This window comes from Phasianus colchicus, chromosome 1 (genome assembly GCF_987193195.1).
Source record: "Phasianus colchicus chromosome 1, bPhaCol1.hap1.1, whole genome shotgun sequence".
NCBI classification, from domain to species: domain Eukaryota; kingdom Metazoa; phylum Chordata; class Aves; order Galliformes; family Phasianidae; genus Phasianus; species Phasianus colchicus.
The window spans coordinates 88803958-88831093 of record NC_143436.1 but is presented as its reverse complement, the minus strand read 5'-3'; the positions used below and the strand labels follow the sequence as shown (position 1 = coordinate 88831093).

The following is a 27136-nucleotide window of genomic DNA, read 5'->3' as shown; positions in this document are numbered from 1 at the left end:
CAATCACAACTAATCAGTTTCAAATGCAGAACTAAGTGGTGCTCATTCTTGTGTTGAGAGTTTTTTATTATTTGACTGAATTTGTCAGCCTTTCTGACAGTGTAGTCTGAATTCTTGACCACTGCACTAAAAATAATGAACTTAGGCAATTATTTGTACTGCTAGACAAGAAACAATACAAGAGGAATTAATGCACAAAGAAGGAAAGATTGAGGAAACTTTTGCTCTCCAAAGTGTATAGGTGTACTGCTAACGACTGTTAAAATGGAAAATGTTGGTTGTTTTTCTAAATAATAATCAAAATAATGATATAGTGAGAATATCGTCTTTAAAAAGTTATTTGAACAAGGAGATTCAAACTGCTGAGCTTATATCTTTATATGTGACTTTTCTTGGTGCCCTTCCTGGTTTCAGTTATTCCCTTCTGTGCTTACCAAGCCCCTTCTGTCAGATTGTGTAATCCTAATTCATGCTGTTGGCTGAGTGTTCTATAAACTTAATTCCATCATCAATTACTTCTTGGTTGCAAAATAGAATCATTAATTTGTCACATAGATGATTTCCATTCTTTCCTCTTTCACTTTACTCAGCGACTGTCAAGCTACATGGTAGGGTGTTAAAAAATAACTATGTAACTTATATGGCCTTTAATTAACTTGCTCTGATTCTGCTAGTTTACACTTCAGCAAAGTAGCAAGATTATTATATCTCAGAAGGGGAGCTCTATAATGTTTTGGTTGAACTTTTTTTCTATAAATAATCTGTGATAATTCCAGTTGAATGGGAAATCATTTGTCCGTGCATTTGTTACTTCTTTCACTCCGGAGCAACTGTACATGGATAAAATAGGCTTGTTGCTTTTCTCTAATGCCACTGTAGAAAGCATGGCGGCCTGAGTATTTTGTGCCCTGTTATTTCCATCTCAATTTCATATCAGTGCACTTTGCAGTCTTGGCCTTATTTTTACAGCACCTATAGGGAACATAAATGTGTAGTACAGAAGAGCTAATAAGCTGCTTTTGGTGATAGACCTGACTTTAAATAGGTATGTTTCCTTGCCTTTGGATTTCTTTACTACATTGTCTGAACTCAAGCCAAGCCACTAAGCCATGCCTGGGTTCTCTTTCCATTTCAGACTTCAGCTTAGTAATGTAATTTAAAGAAAACTTTGGAGATGCCAAGAAAATTGCTCTCTATAAAATGTTTGCGATATGAGTTGAATGGGAAAACAAAAATATTTAAAACACATTTTAAATGCATGAACCCAGAAGTTAAAATTTTATCTATGTTGACAGGTAAAGCTGTGAAGATGGGTTCAGCTTATTAAGGAATTTGAAGAGGTTTCGGAAAATAAGTGGGAAGAGGATCTAAGTTACTTGAGTGTATATATACTTGATGTGTATATAATTTCAGTGTCAAATTTGATCATTTAGTATCTTACCAGTTCAGAAAGCCCATATATTGACTAATTAAGTACTTTGTTTAGAATTTTGACTCTCAGACTTCATGAGCAATAGACACTGTGAAAACCAGCTCCACTGTGAGTAATATTGTTTGCAAATCAGCAATGCCTGAGACAGTGATTTGGACTGGCTCTTGGCTTCTCCCCCACCCCAAAAGGTTTATTGGTTGGGTTGTATGTGTTGTATGTAGGTAGCTTGGATTTTGGAGGATGTTTCCTTTTGTAGGCCACAATGGGAAATGTTTAGCATGACAATTCCTTCCAATAGCCTTTTTTTATTTTTAAAGGTACATTATTGTGGAACTAATCAAACTGTTCTAATATTGTTGTGCATTACTTGATTGAATTACTTAAATTGTATTTATCTTATAGCCTCAATTTCAGGAGACATAATGAGTTGCAGCTTTTAAACAGATACTGGCAATTCATAAACATATGAGAATTTCCTCCAGCTGATGGTACTTGCTTTTTTTGTGGTCTTTAGCAATCTCTCTGAAGTGTTTCTTCTCAGATTGTTCAGTATTGGATATTCTCAGATGTGGTGATTACTGGGTGATTAAGAACTGGCAGATTTCCTTTACTGGCCTACAAAAGAGAGAGGATAATGCTGTTCTGTATTTTCAGGATTTCAAGAATTGAAAGGGCTTCTTGTTAGACAGCTTGCAAGGCTGTAGAGAGATTTTTAAGACATCAGGAAGAAAATTATTTCCTGCATCTCAGCTTGGCAAATTCTCTTTCTATTAATTCTCATATTGTTCTGCTATACCTTCAACTCTTGAAATACATTGAAGCTGGACTTTGTGTGAAAGATAAACTGTTAGACTAAAATCTATAATTTTTTGGAACATGCCATGGTATAAAGAGCAGGAAGGCAAATGTTACTGCCATGGCTCACTCTGGAATTATCTATTGCCTGATGCCAACCTTGGTCCTTCCTGTCTTGCCTCTGGTATATGTACTAAAGTCTATATGTAGAAAGAAAGACGTTTACCCACTTTTTCTTCCTTGGTTTTTAGTTCAGGCATCCATACCTTGATTTACTTCTAAAAAGAACACCTGTATATTCTCTAAAAGTAAGAGATGGATGCTAAAGCTCAGTTTTTCATTTTATATTTTAAAAACTTAGCCTTGGAAAGATGACTGAAGAAGTGATTCAGTATTTCAAGTCAGACCCTCGTATTATGAATAAAAAAAGAGTGTATGAAGCAATTTCTGTATAGTAAATAACTTAATTCTCAAATGTTAGCTATGAGATATCAGCAGGGTACTGATTTGCAGTAGAAAAATGGCATCACTGGTGGTGGTTGTGATTTTTCTTTACTTTTGTGCTCTTCCCCCCTTCCTCCATCCCTGTCATTTTCTTGAGAATGTTGTCATTTACAAATAGTGATGTTTCATGTTTTTAAAGGAGTTAAATGAGATGAATCTTTCTAGAGTTGCATGCTACCTAATAGGTATGCATATGCAATGGTACTTCACTACTTTTTTATTACAAAAATATTGCAAAATATGCATCTCTATAAGCATTCGACCTTTGCTTGGAAACTTAAAATGCTGTGTTAATCAATTTTCAGCTGTGTAGGTGAAGTATCATCTTATTAAACTGAATAAAACTGCCTTCTTTTGTGTGGTGTATTATAGTATCTTATGACCTTGGCAAAATTATTCTGTTCTTGATGATGAATTCATCTCTGCTCGGGGATGAAGACATCAGAAAGATCTGTAAATTTTTGTTCACGGCAGGTGAAGGAAGAGGAGAGAGATTGTGTTGAGCTTTTTGCTTTGCTGGTTTTGTTTTGTTTCCAGACTGGAGAGAAAGTGGGAAATGATATTCAGGTGGTGAATGTCTTTTTTTATTGCCTTTTTTTCACTGGGAACAAAACTTCAAACAGTTAAATAATTAAATAAACCCAAATTTTCCATTTCTAGTGTATTGTTTTGTTGCTTTTTTAAAAAAGAAAAGCATTATTTTCAGTTGAAGGATTACATCCCTCCCAAAATTTCAAAGCTATCAAATTTCTGGTTGGATTGTTGTTCTTAGCCACTTTTGTCCCCAGTCTGCTCCACAAAAAACAATAACATCTAAAAATAACAACATTCTCAACATCATTAGCAAGAATGAACTCTAGAACTTTCCTATTTGCTGTAATTGTTCAAACTCATTTGTGTAAGGCAAATTCTTAAATCCATGCTCAGCACGTAAATGATATCTGAAGATGCACAAGAACAGATATGTTATTAGATTAGTCTTGGTTTATTAAACTGTGTAAAAATATCCCTTGCTATGACTTTAATGGTCAAAAGAAGAAAAAATGTTGCTTACTAATATATTTCATAGCTGTAAAGCTGAATTATAGGTAAAGGTTGTAAATTAGTGCAAGAATCAGAGGAATGCCCTCTTTTAATTAAGATAGGTGTGGAAAGATATTTGCTTTCTGTGTCTTGCTAGCTCTCTGTAAACATTTAAAACACAATGCTTCTTTTGACACATAAGGTGTATACAGACTAGGTTACATCATTTGAACTGACCAATTAGCATTTGAACTGAATCACCTTGTTCAGCTGTGTGGCAGCATGACTAATGGAGGATTAGCACTGGCAGAAGGGGACTCCCAGGACATGCCAAGAGCTGGGAGTAATTTTTTTTTACGAAATCTGGTGTTTATGATGCAAAAGTTTCGTTAAAGCAGGTCAAAATTCCACGATTTAGAAATTGGAGGCAAATATTTTGTTGCTTTTTTTTTTCCTACCATCTGGTCTTGGCGATCATTGGATAGTAAAATATATATATTTTTTTAAATGACAATTCTTTATGAGGTTGCTTACCTCTTATAGTTAGCGTATGTAGCGTTGTTCATTACTATTTGGGTTATGTTAATTTATTTTTTTAAATAGTATGTTCAAAAGTAAAGAAAACAGATTTTTTTTTTAAGTAAAGGAGTAATTCATCTTTACAGCTTCTAATGATTTTATATTTGACTATATATACCACTTTTCCTGTAAAAACAATGAGATTATTGAAAATTCAAGTGGGCTTCATGAAACTTGAGATTTCTTCCTTTTCAAAATAGGAACCAGTCTGTCTTGATTTAGAGCAAGATTTAATGTTGTATAAATCCCAGAATGTCTCAACTTTTATCAAAACCTGATATTTTCCTTTTGATTTTGATATTCTCATGGATAACATCTGATTACTTTAGATAAAAACTACAGATGTTATTGTATTTATAGCTTCGTACATTCATGTCATAGTTACATTGTGAGATAATGCAGTGTTTTCAACATGCCAAAATGGGTTTGTTCTTTTGAAAGTGAATATTCATGTTTTTATGCTGTAAAATTCCTGATACATTTTTATCAGAAAAAGTACATGCCAAATTGTTTCTCTATTTAAATGACAAGCTCTTCTCTCCTTAATCTTTCTTGCTTTCAGTTACTGACATTCACAACAGAAGTTATGGAACTTTGTGTTGAAGCATCACTACCTTTTAATAGGTTCGTTTGGATGTCTTTAAGCTTCCTTTTTCATTAATAATGTACACATATGCTGAGGTTCACTGCTGTCCAGGAAATTTAAGTATCTTCCTAAGTTCTGTGCTTACGCACATTTCCCTCTCTACCAATTCTAGATATAATGTCTATTAATGGCTATTTTTAGCATTCATGAATAAAATAGGCCAGCACTCGTGTGATCTTCAGGGAAAACAGTATGTATGTGTAGAAGAACGTGCCTTTCTCTCAAGACTAGTCCATATGGTCTGCTGGGAAGAATCCTTTACAGGAACTCACTGGTAGGGTACCCAGATGTTGCTTATCAAGAGAGAAATTGGCTGGGGCAAGAGTTATACCAAGATACCTTGGATTAGGTGTATATAGGATGGGGTAATTGTGCTCTGGCCACTCTTTCTAATAGATACAGTCAACATGACCAGGGCTGTTGAACACTTGTTAAAAATGTATCTGTTGCCTTCTCCCCCTTTAAGATCCAAACTTTCATCGTATATAGTAAGATATAGCAGAAGTTATGTTCAAACAGTTCATTTAACATCGTGTTTAAATGAAACTCATGTACTCTACTGGGACGTGATGTACCACAGAGACTCACTAACCCTCTTGTTATTGGCATAATAAACTTTGGTTAAAGAAGGAGCCAAAGGCTCTTTGTGCAAACTTGAGGACTTACCTGAGCAAGGCCTTTGACATGGTCCCCCATCACATCCTCATCTCCAAACTGGAGGGAAGTGGATTTGACGGGTGGACAACTAGATGGATAAGCAATTGGTTGAAAGGCCGCAGACAGAGGGTGGTGGTCAATGGCTCTATGTCCAGGTGGAGGCCGGTAACGAGCGGTGTCCCTCAAGGGTCTGTCTTGGGACCGGTGCTCTTTAACATCTTTATTAATGACATCGATGAGGGAATGGAGTGCACCCTCAGCAAGTTTGCTGATGACACCAAGCTGAGTGGTGCAGTCGATACGGTGGAGGGAATGGAGGCCATTCAGAGGGACCTTGACAGGCTTGAAAGCTGGGCTCGGGTGAACCTAATGAGGTTCAATAAGGCAAAGTGCAAGGTTTTGCACTTGGGCCGGAAGAACCCCAGGCACCTGTACAGGCTGGGGGGAGTTGTCCTTGAGAGCAGCTCGGCAGAGAAAGACCTAGGGGTCCTGATAGATGAGAAACTTAACATGAGCCAGCAGTGCGCTCTGGCAGCCCGGAAAGCAAATGGGATCCTGGGCTCCATCAGGAGAGGGGTGGTCAGCAGGGATAGGGAGGTGATTGTCCCTCTCTACTCTGCTCTTGTGAGGCCCCATCTGGAGTACTGTGTTCAGGTGTGGAGCCCTCAGTACAAAAAAGACATGGAGATTTTGGAAAGGGTCCAAAGGAGGGCCACGAAGATGATCAGGGGGCTGGAGCACCTCCCCTATGAGGACAGGCTGAGGGAGTTGGGTTTGTTCAGCCTGGAGAAGAGAAGGTTGCGGGGCGACCTCATTGCAGCCTTTCAATATCTGAAGGGAACTTACTCCCAGGAGGGGAGTAAACTCTTCATAAGGGCTGATAATAGCAGGACACGGGGAAATGGTTTTAAGTTAAAAGAGGGAAGATTTAGGTTGGATGTTAGGGGGAAGTTTTTTACTAGGAGGGTGGTTAGGTCCTGGAACAGGCTGCCCAGGGATGTTGTGGATGCCCCGTCCTTGGAGGTGTTCAAGACCAGGTTGGACGAGGCTCTGGGCAACCTGATCTAGTAAAGGTGTATGTTTGGTGGCCCTGCTAGGCAGGGGGGTTGGAACTACATGATCCTTGAGGTCCCCTCCAACCCAGGTCATTCTGTGATTCTGTGATTCTGTGACTTACGTGAAGCTGGTTCTTCTCCTAAGTGGCAGAGTGGTGTCCAGATTGTGACCTTGTTTGTAGCCTCTGAAAGTGATAGGTAGGCAGGTGCCTAATCCTGCCTTTCAATTGAAGTACTTTGGTAGAACAGAGTGTAAAAATTACTGATGTTTAGTATAAGGGAAGACTTTTCATTCCAGAAGAGTTAGAAAGTGTAATTTTACTCAAGGTTTGTAAATGTACTGTTGTATCTATAAATGGTATCGATAACAATTCATAACCCAAAGAAGTCTTAATTGCGGCTGAGAACATGAACGGAAGTGTGGAAGTGAGGGCAACACTCAAAACGTTTGGGCTCGGAGTCTGAGCAAAGAATTGCCCTGTTTATTTTTTTTATGGTGCTGTAAAGGAAGAGGTCTACTGATGTCTCTTTCAGCCAAATTGGTTTTTATGGAGCTGCCAGTTAGATACATATTTATAATGTGTAACACTCTGTGATACTAAAAGGCCTGCAGAAAAGAACTGGTTTATTGGTTGTCTAGGTAGATGGAACTTAATTCACTCTTACTTATAGCTAAAAAATGCATTTCAAGTTAACCGAATACATGTTAAAATGAATGGAAGTATGCTGAAGGAAATATTGAAGGGCAATGTTGAATGTAGTGAGTTCAGAAAAGCATCTAGCGCTATAAACGGTTAAAGATATTTTTAATATAACATGCTAATGTAACAAACATTGCTTTATGACATCATGTTGCAGGTAAATCGCACCATATATTTCATTCCTGTTGTATGAACAGATTGATATGAATCTGATAATAAAAGGATCATCTCCTTCTGTTTAATGAAGGATATCCAACATCACGGCCTTTTGTTTTCTGTTAAACAGACTTTTTTGTTAAGCTATAGCCTCCAGAGAGAGAATGATAGTGCGGAAGGGACGGGTTGGAAGGGCCCGGAGCAAACAAACAACCTAGTTCGAATGGAGTTTCAGGAATACATAACCTCCTTTCTATGTCTGGAAAAGCTGCAGCTTGTGGTGGGAACTACTCCCAGGAAACCCTATGAACAAGTTAAGTATTGGATGACAGCTGCTTAAATTGAGCAAGTATGTTTTTTGGCTGGAAAAGATGACACAGACTGATTTGAAACACAGACCATTTTCTCAGCCCATTATCCAACTGCCCTTTCTGGGCTACCTTGCAAGAATTCATTGAATCTGTAGTGTTGGCTTTTGTTTTCTGTTTATCGGTACTACACCTGTACCAGGCATCTGTATGCAGGCATCAATTCAGAATCAAAATCCACCTACTTGTTTTTAGCTTCCCTTTCACTGTTTAGAGAGACCTTGTTGTTCTGTCAGTTGATTATAGTAGAATCTAATTGTTTAAAGAGTCAGTATTTAAGGATTAGTAACTAGGTTAAGGGTTTATTACTTGTCAGAAAACAGGTAAACTCTGGGGTGATGCTTGTTGTACACCCTATATTATCAATCTGTATTTTTAAGAATTACACACTGGAGCAAAATTTCAATAGGTAGCTGCTGCAGACTGTAGCCATTCATGAAAAGGGGGATTTCTGTTTTCTTGGTTTTTGATTTTCAAACAAAGAAACATTAAGTTGCGTGTGTTATAACATGGAGGAAGCAGAGTTAGATTTGTTTTAATCCTAACTAGAAGTATTTGCAGTTCAGTAGGACTGCAAGACAATTTATCAGGAATATTGAATTATCTAACAAGAGTCTTATGTAAATGTACTGCTGATAATTCTTGAATCAAAGCATAAATTTATGTGATTTTTTTAAATTTTTAAATCAAAAGAAGTCATTTTCATAACATTCCTAATACATGGGGAAAAAGAAAAGCACAAAAAACTTAGAAGAGATTATAAACTGGTCTTAAATCTTTTTTCTTTTTTTTAAATATTATTTCTTTGTTGTTACTTGTAAGTTCTTCAGTGGGCCTTGCTTCATAAATTTTTCAAAATAAGCATGTCAAGGTAGATGAAATTTAGGTCATCTGAGTATAGCACCAGATTTATAGTGGGATGAACTTTTGTTTTCAGCCTACACTTGTTTATAACAGAATCCATTGAGCTCCATGAATTGACTGTGAAATTACTTCAGTATGGCTTGAAAGTGGGCTTAAGTTTCCCATGTACAAATGGATGGATGTTTTTATTGAATGCTTCCAGGATCTCCCCCTGTGCCCCATAAGCCATGATGATGTTAAAAATAACCCTTATTAAGTATGTGAATGTCCATTGTAGAGGATTGACTGTGAGGAAGAACTGAGGGTATATGATCATTGCATTAAAATGTGAGCTCTGACTCACTGGAAAGCTGCACCTGTGCACATGCTTGCAGCTGTATGAAGTTGGAAAGGGTAATGTTTTACACGAGGTTATGCCTAATTTGCACAGGTGCAAGTGTGGAAAGCTATAGCCTCAACTCAAGTCCCAGTCCTGCAGCAAGATGTCTGTGACCTCCCACTACGTGCTCAGAGTGTGACCTCTGTTCCAGGGAGACCTTCTGCAATGTTAATGTTCTCTGTTTTGACTGATTAAACTTTATAGCTGGGGACTGTACTTTCCTCTGTGGGAAAAGTAATCTGTCTCTTGAACACGTTCATTATCACTTTGTCTGTACTCCAAACTGCCATTAAGTGAGTTGAGAGTTTACATTATAGATTTATTTAGCATTGCTGTAAAAGGAGCTATGCTGCTTCAGAAGAATTTTGCTTAAATGTGTTATTAAAAATATTTAAGTGAAGCTGGAGTAGACTATTCAGAACTAAATACTTGGAAGCCACGTTCTCATTTCCACAGTTGTGATTCTTTGAATAAATATGGCGAATTGGAACTGCTGCTTGACATAGTCTTCATTCAAAATTATTTACATTGTTCCTAAGATATACTAAGGGCTTGCTCTGGGAAATAAATAACCTTCATATTCTACAATGGGGTTGTGTACAGCTGGTTTAAGATACAGTTGATCAATTGCTTATGCTTGGTGTTAACAGTGTGGGTTTTTTTTTTTTTACTGTTATTACTTAAGTCCTTGGCAGCACAGCTATAGAAGAACTAAGAAATAGCAAAATCAAATTTACAGTTTTTCTTTACACTCTTATAAGTTTTGACTGAAATAGTTTTTGAACATAGTGAGGTGTTTCTTGTCTGCTGACAACAAAACTTAGTCTGCGTTGTTAGTAATGTATCTTCTGTAAATAGCAAGTGAGCCTATTGTGAATCATGTGAAATTAAGGTGACTTAACTTAGAGAAATGTGAACTATAAAGTTCCTAAGGAAAAATATAAAATGTATAGTTTCCATTTTTACCATTTTATATTTCTCTTATTTTTTACCTTTCCCTTTTAACTATCATCACTGTTGGTGAAATAAAGGTATCATCTGGTTGGCTAATCTTTCAGTATTCTGGATTTAAACAGTGAAGTCACTATGACATCCCAGCCAGTCCTTTTAATCCTCTGGCCCTTTAGAGAAGTATTTGGGGATTTTGTATTTTCAAGATAATAACATGAAGCATGGTTCTTTCCCTTCCCAAATGTTTACTGTGATTTGGCAGGATTTAGCCTAGTACGAAGAAGCATAAATGCAACACACTGCGTGTTTCATGTTTTGCTTCAGACGTCCATAGATGAGCATTTTGTAAAGAGAACACTGTCATACTGTTTTATCTTCTATCCTAAAGAAGAGCTTATCCCATATGGGGCTGTGGAATGTGGCTTGGTGGGTGGGAACCTAGAAACTCCAGGAAAACCATCTGGCCCTTGCCTTCCCAGTTCCCCCTTTCGTGTCTGTCCGTCACCTTCTTTCCTCTCTCCTCTCTGGGAGCCATCTGAAGAATTTGCTTTCAGCCACTAGGGAATAGGAGGAGTGAAGAAGTACTGTGGGATTTCTGGTGGAAACTGATATACAGGGCCTGTTTTTCTGGGAATTGCTTTTAATTTTTGAAACTGGCCAGTGGCAAGACAGGCTACACAGGGACTTGGACACAAAAATTCTCTCCAGAACACTGTCTTTTTGATGAGGATTTATTTAGATGTTAAAGTTGGCTGCACACACTTCTTTAGTATATACCTGTTATTTATTGACAGCTGCAATATTTCCCAGTTCATTGCAGGAGAGATGGACTGGAATCTTTAAAGGTTCCTTCTGACTCTAAGGATTCTAAGATTCCATGATTTCTTGTTTTCATAGCAAGATTTTTCAGACTCTTTAGCAGATAGAGACTTTGTATGTGCTTTCACTATAAGATCAGATATTGATAGTACTCGTTACTCAGTAATGACTTGCAACTGTCATAGTATTTCTGTCAGTCAGTTCATATTAGATGTCACTTAAAACCAATGAAAACTACTTGTGTGAGAGTGGTTTCTAGCTCCAAATGTGCCACACCAAGTGGAGCTCTGTCATAGATATTTCAAACCTTGCCAGACCTCAGGAGGCCATCACTGGCCACGTTAGCCAGTGGTCTTGGTGTTCTGAAGATGATAGGAATTTTTATATTTGAATTCTATTTGCTCTTGCTTCAAATTTAGACAGTCCCCTACTATTTGTAGTGTAATAAGGCAATTAAACACGTGGTACATCTTGGAAATTAACGTTCCTTTCCTATCTCAAGATCTGAGGATCAGAAGTGGGAATGTGTTGTTGACTGTGACATTTTTTAGCTGAGTGATTTTATAAAATACGTTTATTTTATGACAGTTTTTTACAGGATTTATTTTGTCGGTTTTTTTAACTATGGTATTCAAATATTACAGAAATTGACATGGCTGGGACAACAAACTAAAGGCAGTGTATAAACAATTTCTTATAATGTTAGTATAGATATCTTCAGGTGGCAAGAATTTGCCAGAACGTGCTGTGCAGTGATTTAAGATGATTCATGAAAAAAGATTGTTTAGAAACTTACAGCTGGATTTCTTAGTATCCAGGGATTTTTTTTTTTCCATTTCAGCTTGAGATGTGAATTATGTGTCTGCTGTTCTCTCTGTTTTTACTAGCCATGCTAACAAGAGCTGGAATGCTAGGGCGCTTGATGGAAAAATACTATTGTCTTTATTTTCTGTTACAGTTTCAAGCCAATTTCTTTTGAGAGGCTGGATGATGTTTCCAAGAGTCTGTAATCACAAAGTGTTTACGTATGCAAGTAGCAAAGTAAACTTCATTGCTAGGCAAAACCGTGTAAGTGTTTAGTCTCAGGGGAGTAAAAATTGGGTGTGACTCGTAGAGCTTTGATGTTTTTATGAATTATTTTAAGTGGAAGGAATTTTAGTCTATCTTATTTCCAGTTGTGATCATGATTCCTCTGTGTTGTTTCAATAGCAATGAAGCAAGATTTAGGCATGAATAAAACGTAGAGGTTTTCACTTTGCCAATCAGAACATTGATGTTTCCACTGCAGTTGTGTGATGTATGTTGGTTGCTCTGGAAATAATATCTCCTGTTTATTTTCAAGGAAACTATACCAGATGCCCAGAGCACAATAACACTACTTGATAGAATAAACTCTTAGCTACAAAACACTATTTTTCAACACAGTCGCCACCTCTAGCTGTGCATTTTTGCCGGTGGTGAGAAAAAGCCTGCAGGCTGTGCTTGTAAAAATCCCTTCAATGGAAATGACCTGCTGTCACCCCTGCTGAAACGCCCTACTCACCACCTCACTGTGCTCTCATCCGTTGTTTGGTCTTCATAAACATTCAGCAAATGTTGATGAATGTCAATGGGTGCGATTTTTTTCTTCATGGAGAAATTCAGTGACACATGACATACTTTTGCTACATCTGCAGTTCCATGTCAGATGCCATTTTGTCATATTGCCACTGTTCTGCCATCTGTTACATGGCAACAAAATGTACCAGGATATTAGTGGGAAGGTTAAGCCTCTACTGCCACGCTACTAACATCTGCCTCTGATGTTGTGGGCCAACATAATAAAATAGGGGCATCACTTTCAGAGCAGCCCTCATAAGTAGCCTTCTCTCATGCTGTTTGGACTATTGCCCTCTATGAGCTTCCTGATGTAATTTTAGGAACTTTATTTTACTTGGCTCTTACCATTTTAGTTATCTTTGAAGACATCTATGGTTCAACTCAGCTATCAGCTCTCTTAACGCTCCTCACTTCCTCCATCATAGCAAGTACCCTGCTAGGTTTTTGTTGCATCTGTCAATTTAAAGCTCAACATAATGCTCTGCTCTTGAGTGCCCCTTGGACATATCTGAATCTCTGCTTTATTCTGCTCTGCAGTGTTGCATGCTGTACCTCATGCTGAATTCTACCAGGCCTCTCTTAGTGGAGCATGCAGCCACACTCATGATACAGTCTGTGTTTTAGGCAACTTACAAGTTTTGGAGATATGACAGGTTGTTAAGTTGCTTCTGTTGGCCAGGACATCTGATATTAATTAAAGTTATCAGGCACAACAGTTTTGTGCAGTCTGATTGCATGAGAAACGAAGTAAGTGATGTTAAGGACATAGAGTACCATACTAGGCATAGCCTTAATCCAAATCAGTATGGCCATTCTTCATTTCCGTGTCTACTCTAAGTGGACACCTAAAGGAGAGTAAATAGGGCAAACACTGTAATATGTCACATTCCTCCCTTAGTCTCCCAGCATCTGGCCACTTCTAGCTCAGGAGATTTCCTGAGCTGCTGTGCTTAGTTACTCTAGAAACCTTTTATGAAGCTGTTTGTCCTGATTTTTTTCTCATTTCCTCACAAGCCTATTTAAATTTGCCTCCATGGTATCCTTCGGCAATAATTCCTGTGGGTTTCTTTGAGCTTGCACCACATCAGCTTCATTTACTGTTCTAGTTACTGTCAGTTTCTATCCATCTTCCTTATGGTATTTGCAATTCGTAGCCACTGTTATATTTTCTCCGTGGTTACTTGCTGAACAGTTGCAGCATATTCAGATCCTTCTAAATTTGAATCCCTTAATAATCTTTGTTGTCTCTTAAAGTATCTCTTCTGGCTTTGATATGTCTGGTTTGATATGCAGTGTCCATGATTTGATATGGTAACACAATCATGCTTCTGTTTTGTTCTGCGTTCCTTTTCTAATAATGGGTAGTTTGATTTGCTTTTTTATTGCTTATAAGCACTGAGTCAGTATTGTTATGTATCTACTCCAAAGTCTTGCTTTTGTCTGCTAATGGTCAGCTCAGAGCCTTTCATTTTATTTCATTTAATGTTGAGATTATCTTTCACTGTTTTGTTTTGCCTTCACATATATTGAACTTTATCTGTTTTTTTTGTTGTTGTGCAGTCCACAGCTGTCAGAAGTTAGCTGTCTGCCTTAGAGCCTTTGAATAGCTGTGTGCAATCAGCCAACTTTGTCACCTCGCTGCTCACTTCTCTCACGCTGAACAGAGCTGATTTCTGTAACTCAGCAGCACTTGCCTCCATTTCAAACATGGACCCTTGATGTTTACCCTGTACTTCCAGTTTTTATAGCCCAATTACTTATTCACGCAACAATGTTCCCTCTCAGGCCGTGGCGATGTAATTTTCTTCAAAATCTTTGAGTGTGATTCATTGTGCTCACGTACAAAAATACCACCACTGTGAAAGCAGTGGGGTATGACCCTTGTTTAGAAATGTAGTAGTTATAGTCATTAAGATCAGAGTATAAATTCCTTCATTGATCATTTTGCTTCAGAATAGGAATAGTTTTTCACAGGAAACTTGTTAATTTTGCCCTTTTACCTACCTTCTCATGGAGATGGGGAGTGAAGAAGAAGGAAAATCCATTTTTTAAACTTCTATAGAGAATTTTTTTTCTGACATTTGATACCAGATCTTCCTGAAGTTACACTCTGCCTCGATTTTCATGAAAAATATACAATTGTCTGTCTAGCTCTGTAGTATTTAACACCTACTTTTACTCAATACAAATTACTAATGGAAATACTTCAGCCAGATCTACTAACTATATATATTTTCTCCAGTTAGTGTGAAATCTCCTACCTTGTTATAGAGAGGAAATCTGTTAGAGTTTTTCTGAATGTCTGTGCTGTATTCCTAATTGGTGCCAGATAGATAGTTCCCAATTGTCCTGTCACATGTCTACTGATCTGATCTTCATGGGCTTTAAGTTGGTATAGCATTGTGAAACTATGGCAAGCAAGAATTCAAAACCAAGTATTTGATTTTTCTTTCCTTGCTATTCCATACAGATGAAGTTCCCAACATAACCTGGCAGCAGTGTATCTGATTATAAATGGTCAAGGATGGTCCTGATGTGCAAACAGATGGGCTTCTGATTGGTTCAGGGTATATATGAAAGCGAAAAGGGCAGATATGTATTGTTTACTGCTTTGGCCGGAGATGGAAACTTACTGCTGTTTGAATGAAAATCACTTTACGTTCTCCTAGTAAATTATCACAGCAATCATTCTATGACAGTTTCTGTACAATCGTATTTTGTATATTTCCATGCAGTATGCATTAATGCCGCACTTCTTCGGTATGCGACAGCTGAATATTGCACACAAGCTGTATTTCAGTACTAAGTAATGTTTAAATTCTTTTTGATGAATGACTTCAAGTGGATTTGATTAAAGTGCATCAGAGGAAATGGGAATTTTTATTATAACTTTGATAGGAACTCAATAACTTTTAATTCTAGGAATTACTTGAGTTGTGGTTTGAAGGCTGATTATTATATTTCAGTGTGTAATTTAGCAATATTATTACTCTCACTTGGACTTCCATTCTGGTAAATAACATATATTTTAGACCATGCGAAAACCAGCCCGCTGTGAATCATTCTGTTCCAGCAACATATGTGTGTAGCTTGCTAGCAAATCTTTTCTGTCCAGTTTAAAAAAAAAAAAAATCCCAGTAAAAAACACTGACATGAAGGAACTTCAAGTGCAAATAGAATAATGCTGTTGTTTCTGAAAATTTGTAACTAATTGATCATCATCTGCAAGCTAGAAAATAAAATGTGTTGTTTGGAAGCAGTTTATTAAGATCGATGAATATCAGTTTGAGTAATCTGTTTGTTGGCACGTCATAAATATATTTGTCCAGTTGTGTTTTATGTAACAAACTCTATCACATGTAATCTTTATATTTTGCATCTAAGTGAAAGAATTCATGAGTATCTTAAAAGAGATATTCAGGTAGCAGCAAAATGACAAGATGTCCCCATCGCAGTAACAGTAATGCAAGTCAAAATAGGACAGTTAATTTTGTCTAAATTCCTAGAAATCCATTAATTGCTACTTCTTTCTGTCTTGTTATTAGTGGTAAAGATAACTTCTGCATGATTTATTGCATACTAGTATGCAAATTGTATGCTGAGTGCACTTCAAAGAGTGGGATTATAAACATAGGATGTGATAGTTGTAGTTTCCATATTACTCACATGTCAATGAAATTCAAATGTCTGCTTTTCTAATCAGTTACTATAAAATTATACTGACCATGCCTCTGCCTTTAAAAGATTGCTAATTTTTGCAAAGTGTTTATTTATGTATTACCTAAAGAAAACTCTGGAAGACTGTATATTTAGTACTTCCTATTTTTTTCATGCTAATTCACTCTTTTAATTTTTTTTTTACATATTAATAAATCCAGATAGATAATTCAGTTTTCAAAAAGAGACTTAGCCTAATGCCCAGGGAGATTCTGTAACTTCATTTATGTTTGAAGATGCAGATTTTGACTTTATATGTAACCCAACGTTGAATTAATAACATTAGATCTTGGTTGACAAAGATATCTGTTTACAGGAGGATGGATGAAGCAGAATAATGCCTAATAATAAGTTAATTTGGATGGGCTAGAGAGTAGTGTAAAAGGAGTTGACTTTAAAAATAGTAAATAAAATTAAATCAACCAGCATCCACCTTTTATTTCTTCTCTCTGCATATCAAATTAATTATGCCAAATCATATTCTTTTAGAATGATATAACAGCTTAAGTAAAAAAAAAAAAAAGGTAGTAAAATCTATTAGCTCTAGCTTATATTACTACCTATATTGCAGTAGAATTTATTGTCCTTTGTAAAGTACTTATACTTGTAAGTATTCAGAAAAATTTAATTCAAATTTATTTCTAGTAGCATTCTCTAGAGTAATTTTTAACCTCAATTGTCATTTTGTGTAAGTAATTAAAGAGAACTATTTATGGGAAAAATGATTAATCTTCACCATGACTAGATGCTTTTTTTTTTTGCAAGTTCTACTCTAATTTATGCAAAGCATATTTCCTGTGTGACTTTAATTCCTGTTAATGCTCAGTGTTTTCATTTTGTTGGATGTGTCTGTTACTCGTAGTATACTCAACAACTGTTGTGAAAATAGATGAAGTAGACCTAGAAGTTCCTTGAGACATTCATGTAGTCTGGATAACATACAGCTGAAAGTAGTGAAATTTTCAGAATGTGGGCAGTAAAGCCAAGCTTAGGAGAGCTATTGACGATTGCTGTAGTATGGAGTGTTTGTTTATTGAAAATCAAATTTAATCCTCTCACAGAGCTTTGCTTAAGAGAGGTTGGCAGGGTCCAGTGCCACACCAACTCATAAATGAAAAAAAGCACATGTACAGCTTTTGTGTTTGTATTCTTAGATTTGGAGAAATGTTCTGCATCTTCCTTCCTTTGTATTTGTGTTCAATTTCCTCTGCTAAGTTATTTTATGTTAATTATTTTTGCATAAATGGGGCAGAAAATTTCTACTGTAGAAGCAAGAGAAGCTGATGATAAGCACTTCTGAAATGTGAAGTGTATTTCTTAAGCATTTTGTCTAGTCTTTAAAATACGAGAACGAAAGGATCCCCATTGCTACTAGAGATGGGTATGTCATAGAATCATAGAACGGCTTGGGTTAGAAGGGACCCAAAGATCATCAAGTTCCAATCCCCTTGCCACAGGCAGAGCCACCAACCTCCAGATCTGGTACTTGACTAGATTAATCTTTTCCTTAGAAATGGATCTCATCCTGATTCTTAGTAAGGCAAATGGTAAAGCATCTGGCAATTTTAATTTCGGTTCTTGGCAATGTGATATGATTTTTAAGCAAATGAAAAGATGGAGGAAACTTTCAGGTGACGTTGTGATCAGATTTCTTTGTTTCCTAGAACATCATTACTCAAATCTTACTCAGTCTGCCATTTTTAACTTTTGGTATCCATCATGAATATCAGAACAGCAGCAGACTTGCACAGCACTCCTGGTATATGTCAGATTTTGGCTGATGAGAGAGATATTTGAGGAAGAATTGTGCTTTTCTACTCCTGACAAGCTCAGTCATTTCAGGATTCAAGTAAAATAGTTGTCTGCATCTGGTTTCTTACTAGTTTGTACTTGTTTTTCTTGTTTAGCATGATGAATTTAACAATCCATTAACAATCTTTAAAACAGTCTGTTTTTTTTTCCTAGGCTTTATAGATGAAAAAACTAAAGCAAAATCCAGTCATTTGTCTCCATCTCTTCTATGAGTCAGTGACGCATGTAGGAAATGAAGCTCATGTTTATTCTTACTCCCAAGAATATAGGCCCATGCACTTGGATCTCTGAGCAATGCTCTACCCTTATATAGCTTTTAAAAATAATTAATGCACAGATCCAGTGTTTAACCAGTTGCCAAGTATGATGGTAGACAGGATTTTTCTCCACAGACGTATTGACAGGAACCTTCAGTTTCCTTTACTTCCTCTGAAGTGCTAAGGAGAGATCCTTTGTTAAGATTAGATTACTGTTCTACACCTGTAGCTTTCTAAATCAGCAACATTTTTGTTTTGTTAGTTCCTGTGTTTACTGTCTGAGAAAGGGGGAGTTCTGGGAGAGAACAGGGGACTAATGAGCAAGGATTGTACTGGGTTATTAAGAGCTGCTAGTTGCATAGGTCTCTTTTAGTTATACATGTGCCTTTTGTAGATCTTCTGAAATTTGAGCATTTCTTCAGATTTTTTTTTGTAGATGATTTATCCCGATAATAGTACATTTCTTTGTCAGTTGTCATTAGTTGATTTTAGAAGTATAACCCATCAAAAGTATTTGGGGGGCAGCTATGATTTTCCTTGTGATGGAAAAGTACAAATAGGAAATATTTTGGAAGCCTGGATCACAAAATGTAAATGAAAAATTCTCAAGGAGCAGAGTGGAAGAGCTAGGTCTTAACTTCCCTCTTTTGTACCTGAATTACAAGACTATATTCTGTCCCTTAGTTCTAATTAGTATCATGTATTTTGTGTGATCCCTGTATTTTACTACAACTTGAGCATATGGATCAGAAATCTGTTTTAAATATAACCAATTAGGTGAAATGAGCTCTATACATATGCTTTGAATTTTGAAGCTTTAATATTTTGAAGGGGATTGGATTCTAAAAGTTAAAATCAACATTCACCTTTTGAAGGCTTTTCAAGCTTTCTTTTATCATCATTTGTGAGTAATTATGACTTGCACTTTTGCCAGCTAACAGAGCTTTCTTTGTCCTTGTATCCTAAGTAAGAGTTGTGGAGGAATTTTCTTTATTAATAGACTAGTCCACTTCTCTGACAGATCTATCTGGAAAATAGTTTGCCAAACAGATCTGTTCCTAGCTCTAAAAAAGGCTGGGTTTTTGTTTTTGTTTTGTTTTGGTTTTTTTGTGCCTGCAACTGACATATATTATGAACTTGGAGAGTTGATATATTATTTGTTAAAGCAGATAGCTGCGTAGAAAAAGGGAGTATGTATGTGGGGGCAGAGATACTAGAAGTGAAATGAAGGAAACATGGTGGTAATCTAATTTTTGAAATAATGTGTCTGAAAAGTTGAACAGTGATTTTTTTCTTTAATATATCATGTTTCTTTTTGGCTAGAAATGTATGTAGTTGCAAAACAAAAATAATCACTTTCATGGGACAGAGTGATTTGCAAGCATGGAAGTAGAACAATATTTAAGCAGGTTTATGCATTTTCAATTTTGAGGGTGAGATCTAGCTAGAGATTGCTAAAAATGACTATGTTTTGATTATAGTCTGTGAAATCCAGTAATTACAAAGGATGTAAAGTCCAGGTGTATGCTTTGCTTTGTGTATTTATTTATATGCTGATTCTGTCAACTGTGTTTGTTTAGAGCTCTCAGAGTATTTTATTTCATTCCTCCTCATATGCAGGCAGTAAATGCAGGACACAGGTGTTCACCCCACCTCATTGATCAGGCTAGTGACAGAAAGGAAATGACACTGCCTAATTCCCTATCCAATTCTGTTTGCTAGACCATATTGCCTTTCAAAAGTAAGATTAGCTTTCATGCAGTAGCTAGAAAGTTGAAACATCCAAAACTTAATTGTGTTATTGCGTGCTGGTCATGCCTCACTTTCCTGTTTTATAGATCCAGGAGAACAGGACTGCTTCAGACGTTCTACTGCTAGGTGCTGCTGCTCTGGTTATGGCCAGGATGTTGTAATATTTCCAATAGTGAGCCTTATTTTCAAATTGTTTATAGCTGGGCATGTGAAAACTCCTGTTTTGAAATCATTGCAGCAATCTCTAGCCTACCTTCACTTTGTAAAGTTGAAGAGAAAAATGATTCAGAAGATACATTTTACAGAAAAGTGAACAAACTCAAGATTCTTCTTTTCAGTCTTTATCATCTGTTTTTCAGAAAACTTGCTGTTGATTTATTACTTCAAAAGGTGGTAATTCTGAAATTAAGAAAATGTTTCCTTCTTCTGACTAACCAAATATGTTTACTGAGGAACAGACTTTTGTAAGTTTATGCCAACTGAAAATTTGATTTTTCATCTTTGTCTCTTATGCATTCTGGGGTGAATTCAAAGCTTACACCAGGCTTTAAATGTCCAGAATATGCAAATTTGATGCTATCCATTAACTGTACAAACATGTCTGATAAACAACTGAGTATGACTGAAGAACTGGTACTTTCAAAGTAAAATTCTGCAAGGGGGTTGAGCTGTATGGCATCTGCTTGAGTTAGCAGAAGAGAGTTAGCAAAAGCTAACCATGAATTATAGAGAAATCATCCAGTAACTGGTGTTGAGTATGTTGCAGATAATGTGGAAGAGACCAACGATATCTGTTACATAAAATGCAGTTGATCTACCGTAATTTACAGTTAAAATATTCTTAAATCTTACCACAGTAGCAATTAAATTGTGAAGAATGATCATCTCAGTTCACTTTTCTAAAACAAAACAGTGTTATTTGATTCTAATTTCTGAAAAATAAGATTGTTCTCATCAGCATGATACCCATTCTCTGTACATAAATAAAGGAGATGTCTGTACTCTAAATCAGGCACAAAACAGCTGAGAAAAGAAAGCACACCTTTAACTTGCTCCAGGTTGCCACTGGAAGTATAATATATCTGTAAACCCTGAAGGCAGCTTCTCAGGCATTAAAACCGTTGTTTCCCTATTAATTGGGTAACTTTTGTTTTTTAATTGAAGTGTTGCTTCAGAATGATCCATTAAGATATCTCTTCCCTGCTAGAATTTGTTGTGTTGAGGGGTCACTCCAGAGCTTGATTCTGCCAGCTTTTCTGCGCTACCAGACTCCAGTACAAGGTTGTGTTCACATCACGCTCTGCCACTGCAACATTCCACACTGTGATGAGGAAACAATCCAGCATTAAAGTCAGAGATGCTGACCTGACTTGAGCAGGATTGGTTTCCTTTGTTTTGTGTTGTCATTGAGACTCAGTATAGGTGGCTAAAATTGACCACTTTGTCTTTCTTTAGGATTATTTACCAACAAGACAAAATTGATGGGTTTAGTTGTTAGTTTTCATATAATTAGGATTTGAATACCTGGTCTTACACTTCTGCATGGGGAATAAGCTGGAAAAGTTTTGATACTGATCCATCTTGATATGAGGGAAGAAAAAGGATTTAACATAGAGAACAGAGCTTCAGAGGCATCCAGGTTGTTAGTTGTATATGTGCATCTTGTGATGTCTGGGAAAGCCCTCCGCAGAATAGCAAAATTGCCTTTGCCAGAACAGGTAACCATGGTCAGGAGAGAAAAGTGCACAGTATAAAATTGGTGGCTCGTCCTGATGGCTTCATCTCTGCACCTTGCATTACTCTTGAAAAGCATTCCTGAAATTGTTGTGCTTTGTATGTCCCATAAGTGACTGAACTCTGGTATCATGTAAACATATCTAAGCAAAAAGGGTGCAGTATGTGCTTTACAATTTTGAAGAAAATTATGTAAGTGGAAAGTTAAGACAACATAATTTATCGTTATTTGATATGAGGAACTTGAGATAATCATCTAGTACAGCAAGAACCATAATTAAGGAAGAAACAGCTACCATATATATACAAATGATTGAGAATTTGCTATTTATACATGCTGTGGTGTATGTTCAGGCACAGATAAGGTTCTAGGTTGTGTCAAGTTTCAGCTTTGCAATCATAAAGAAAGATATCTTAGTTTGATGCTAAACCGTTTTTTCTCATTTATACGAACATTGACCAAAGGCAGTTTTCTCTCAACTCCTCTTTATCTAACTGACTTGAAAAAGAAGTGTGCTTATACACGTCATGAGTGGCCTTGTTCAAGCCAGAGTTTGCGATTCAGATACAGTCCTGTCATGATTGTTCCGGAGGTTTGCTGGCAAGTTCCTGTCAATAGTTGGTTTGGTCACATACTGTGCAGCTATGTCTGTCAGACAGTGTGTGTGTGTGTGTGTGTGTGTGTGTGTGCAGCCACATGCTGCCCTCCAGGCAAGGAAGTGCCTTCTGTTGACAGTGCAGGGAGGGTGCCCCAGGTGGAGCCGTGCATGACTTCATCCTTTAGTTTGCTGAAGCCTCACAAATCCAACAAGCTTTGTAATATAATAGTTCACTAGGCAAATTCATACCTGAAAAGAACCCCTGAAGCACAGTAAATTGCAACTGTAGACAATGTAGACACATACATTGTGTGCCAGCCAAGGGAGAGCTCTGTTAAAACTTGCGCTGAATGATGTTCTCATACATCCTAGGTATAGGAGGGTTCTTGCCTGATCTTGATTCTAAGTCAGGCTGATGAAGCCACATTAAAATAGCTGTTGCTTTTTCTGTGCATCAGGATTGAGTTCTGAGGAATAAAATAATAAAAAACATGTGCGTGCAATTAAAGTACAAAGGAAACAGGAAGGGGGGATAGCGAGGAACAAATCCAGAAAATAAGGAACAGTTGAGCATCGTAATTACAGACATCTGATTATACTGGAGGAATTAAAGGACTGAAAGAATTAGTCCTACAGTCATTCTGATGGATATTCTCTTCCTCCTCACTAGATTAAGACCTTTTTAAAATTTTTTTAAAGTTGCTTCTATTTTCAAAATAGCTGTCTTTATCCTATGTTCCCTCATAGCAAGACCTGTAGGAAAATCTGCAGTACAGCTTCTGCAGGGATCTCTATTATAAGTTGCACAAAAATTTGGCTGAAGTAATTATTACTTCAGTGCTAAAATGAGAGTTCTTTTAGGAAGACCCTGGGAAGTCAGCTCTGCTATTTTGAGAATGAAAAATTGTTATTCATATTTTGGAACCTGTTTGGTGTGTACGTGTAAAAAATCTATCACATGAATCTTGTTTTTTTAATATGACTAGGGACTCATGAATAATTTTGAATTTACTTAAAATATTGAATGTAAGCAGTTATTAACTGCATTGTTGATAATTTTATTATGATTTCCATTAAAACATTTGAAGCTTTGTGAAGTAGTACTGGAGATCGTGACAGATGAATGGGCTTGACATAGAGCATTTCTGTGTTATTAAAGATACGTAAGAACACTAATTCTTCATTAGAAGCTGGTCAGTCTCCTGAGTCTTTTCTGTTGAATATATCAATTGGGGAAGTATCTCTTTTCAACTGCCAGCATAGCCAAAGAAATCTACAGGAGGAAAGTCTCCTAAAGATTGCTTCACCATTCTTCCTTCTTGTCCCCCCCCACCTCCCACAGTGTTTATGTTGTGAAGGATGATCTGCATTTAAGGATACAGTGTTATTTTCATTATGCTGAGATTTCTATGCAAAAAACTACTTTTTTTTTTTTTTTTTGCTGAACTGGCATAAAGGCTGGATATGTTGTGAAAATGGACTGGTAGCCAAAAAGAAGTTTGATTTTGTTTCTAACATGACAGTGAAAATTGAAAGCAAGCTTTAACTAAAGAGGGGGCGTGTAAGAGAAAAATAGGAAGTGGCTCCAGTATGAAAAAGCTGGATAGAATAAAAAGAATACAATTGTCATAGGAACGAAGAGTAAAGCTAGTCCTGTGCCATATTTATATTTTTAGAAACCTGCACTAAAATAGTTTTGAGGTAACATATAAAAATAAATTTTATGGGGTTTTTCTTTTGGTTTTGATTTATATTCAGGGAGACCTATGGTAAATATGTACTGAAAAGTGCATACAAACACATACTACTCCTTTGTACTTGTTTGATGTGTTTTCAGTAGAAAGCACCATGTTTCTGTTTTGTCAGATGGTGATTATTACACAAATATACTGGATAGATGAGATTCTAAATGATATATTCACGTTTAAAAATTACTTTTTTTTTTCTATTAAATCCACAGGAGGAACTTAACTAAGCTGTCCCTCATCTTCAGCCACATGCTAGCAGAAATCAAGGCTATTTTTCCAAATGGCCAATTCCAGGGTGATAACTTTCGTATCACCAAAGCAGATGCTGCAGATTTCTGGAGAAAGTTCTTTGGAGACAAGTAAGTACTAATGCTTCACACAATTATTAACTGTTTCTAATTTTAAGAAACGGTATTTTCACAAACTCAAATAGTACAAAGTATGTGAGCGAACATTTTAAAGATATTTTCTCCTCCAGCTCTTTAAATTAGGTGAAATTGGTTAATTTGTTATTAGCAGCTTTGTTGCAATGCTGTAAATCATTCAAAAGGTGAATAAAAATGCATGGGCAGTTCTTCCAAGGGCATTTACGATTGACCATAAATTGGACTAGCTTATGTGAAGCTTATTAGTTTCATTCTAGGGTGAAGTGAAACTGTTTTTGTGAGATATGTGGCAAGTCACAATACTTTGTATTATGTATATTCTACATTTGATAAGTCTGAAGTCTGAACTGGGAGCCTATTATTGATCTCATGGACAGTATGTTTTCATATCCCATCTATAACTTTCTTACTAGAGTAATATTTGGTATTAAGTAAATGAAGTAATTTGTTTTATTCCTTACTATTGAAACATTTTTTTCTTTGTACTACTTACAGTTGCAGATGACTAATGTTTTCTTTTGTTCAAGTTCTGTCACAGGAAAGGGGTTCAGTAACTGGAGATATGGTAGAAGGTTTTATCAAAAGGAAGTTTTTGGAGAAATTTAGTATTCTAAGAGTGCGTCATAAAATGAATTCTGAGTGATACTTGTAGATAAGTGAGAATTTAAGATGTAGGTGAATAGAAGATTCACAACTTGATCTTTCTCATGTGGAGAAATACTTTGCAATGGAGCTGCTTTATGGTCAAATCTGATATCTTGTGGGTTGGCACATTTGTGAAATAATTTGAGTGTGTGAATTTACAACAGTTTCATTTCCTTTTTTTTTTTTTTTCTCTTTTGCTTGTCTAAATGCAGCTACTGTTAGCTTCCAGCTTTTAGGTTTCATTTCAGTGTGGTCTGGTAACCTCAGTCTTCTAACAAATTTCTTTATTATATAGGTAGTTTGAGTATGATCAAGTCATTAAATCAGTCTTTTTTTATTGTTGTTATTGTTAAAGGAAAGGAATTTGGCCATGTTTTGTCTTGCTTATGTCCATTTCTTAGAATATCTTTAAAGTGCCTAAAAAAGATTAAGTCTCTGTTGCTTAGACTTTTTAAAAGTGTCAGTCAAAAGAAAAAAATATTTTTGAAAGATGATTTAACCGTGATCATCTGCATTAAACGTCTCTGTTTTCTTTTTTCTTCCCTTTGCTTAGCAAGTCTCTCCACCTCCTGGTCCTCCTTTTGTGTTGGACTCTATCCTTGAATGACCTTATCCTGCTGTCTTGATTGCGAGTTCCATTTCTGTCACTGGGATTTACGCATCTTCTGCAAGCCGCTGTTTCTTTCTGGCTGTCAGTTATCTGATCATAATCAGCCTCTTCATCTTCTCTGTTCACTGTTATGTTCCTCTTTGCATTTGTCTCCTAACTTGTACTTTTTATGTGAGATTCAAGTGTTTCATTTCAGGTTTATGGTCCTGCCATTTTCCTTGGGAACTGACACAATAGCCAAGTGCACGAGTCGTCAGACAGCAGGGTACAGTAGCATACAAATAAGTTTTTATCAGAACTGATAAGAAGAATTTTTAAACTTCATCAGTCCATCTGAATAGCTGAGTTCTGCCCCTGTCTTTCTGTCTGTTCTCACTTAACTCTTTTCTTCCTTGACTCATCCCCTGAATTGCTTTTTTCTAATCCTTTTCAGGACCATGGGGCTTTTACTGTTTCTTATCTAAATTTCTTAATACAGACAAGTTAAATATGAACTCTCAGTACTTAACTTTTTTCTTTCCACATATGCTGTACCCTCACACCTCGTGTGTGTACCTTCATAGCTTGTTTGCTAAAGTATCCATGGACCAAAAATGCTCTGAAATCCTGCAGTTTGGAGGTGACCAGTTAATTGCATATGTAACCTTGGTTATACTTATTTATCTATTTTACTTCTATCTGCATTTTCAAACTAGATAAATAACTACAGTTTCTGTTAAACTGAACTCATTACATTTGCCTGTCTTCTAAACAGTGAGGAGTTGATATGTGCGTAGAGCCTTGCCATTTTCTCACTTGTGTGCTTAAGTAACTGTAAAGCATGTAACAACATGTATTCCAGACAGATGAGAAGGGTTTTTTTGGCATTACACTTAATCTCTTCATTAAACAAAATGCCTAAAGCTTTTTAAACATTAATTGACTTCTAATCCATTTAGAAATATATGGCAGGTATGCCTTTGAGCAACATCTTTTACAGTGGGCCTGTTATGACAAATTAGTTTGCAAATAATTTAGTATCACTTCCCTGAAAGCAAAGCCTACGTGAAGATTTAGGTTGTTGCAAACAAATGATAAAATCTGTTTTTAACCTGACCTCCTGGGGGTATGCCCCTTGGGCCTTGTTAAACTTCCAAGTCTTGTAAGGTAAACGCTGCAAATGAAGAAGTGCTAGAGGAGTTATATCGCATATTCCCTGGATGCATTTCTGTTTTCCAAGGCTAGCTTGGACTCCTTGTTTTCAAAGTTCTTATTTTGAGGTCAGTAAGTAATTCTGCTCAACAATGGAGTGTAAATTAAAAGTAAATTCTACTTTACCTTGGCTTCTTATGGATAAACTGTAGCAGAA

The 27136-nt window shown here is 36.5% G+C and overlaps 1 protein-coding gene across 5 annotated transcripts in view; it reads left to right on the top strand.

Moving 5' to 3' along the window:
- The window catches only part of CBLB (Cbl proto-oncogene B), a 125588-nt gene that overhangs the window by 37173 nt on the left and 61279 nt on the right, over nt 1-27136 (top strand). For all 5 annotated transcript variants that reach the window (XM_031613077.2, XM_031613076.2, XM_031613079.2 and 2 more), the window contains exon 4: nt 24360-24506. In XM_031613077.2, the coding sequence (XP_031468937.2) occupies nt 24360-24506 (147 nt within the window). The remainder of the gene's footprint in view (nt 1-24359; nt 24507-27136) is intronic.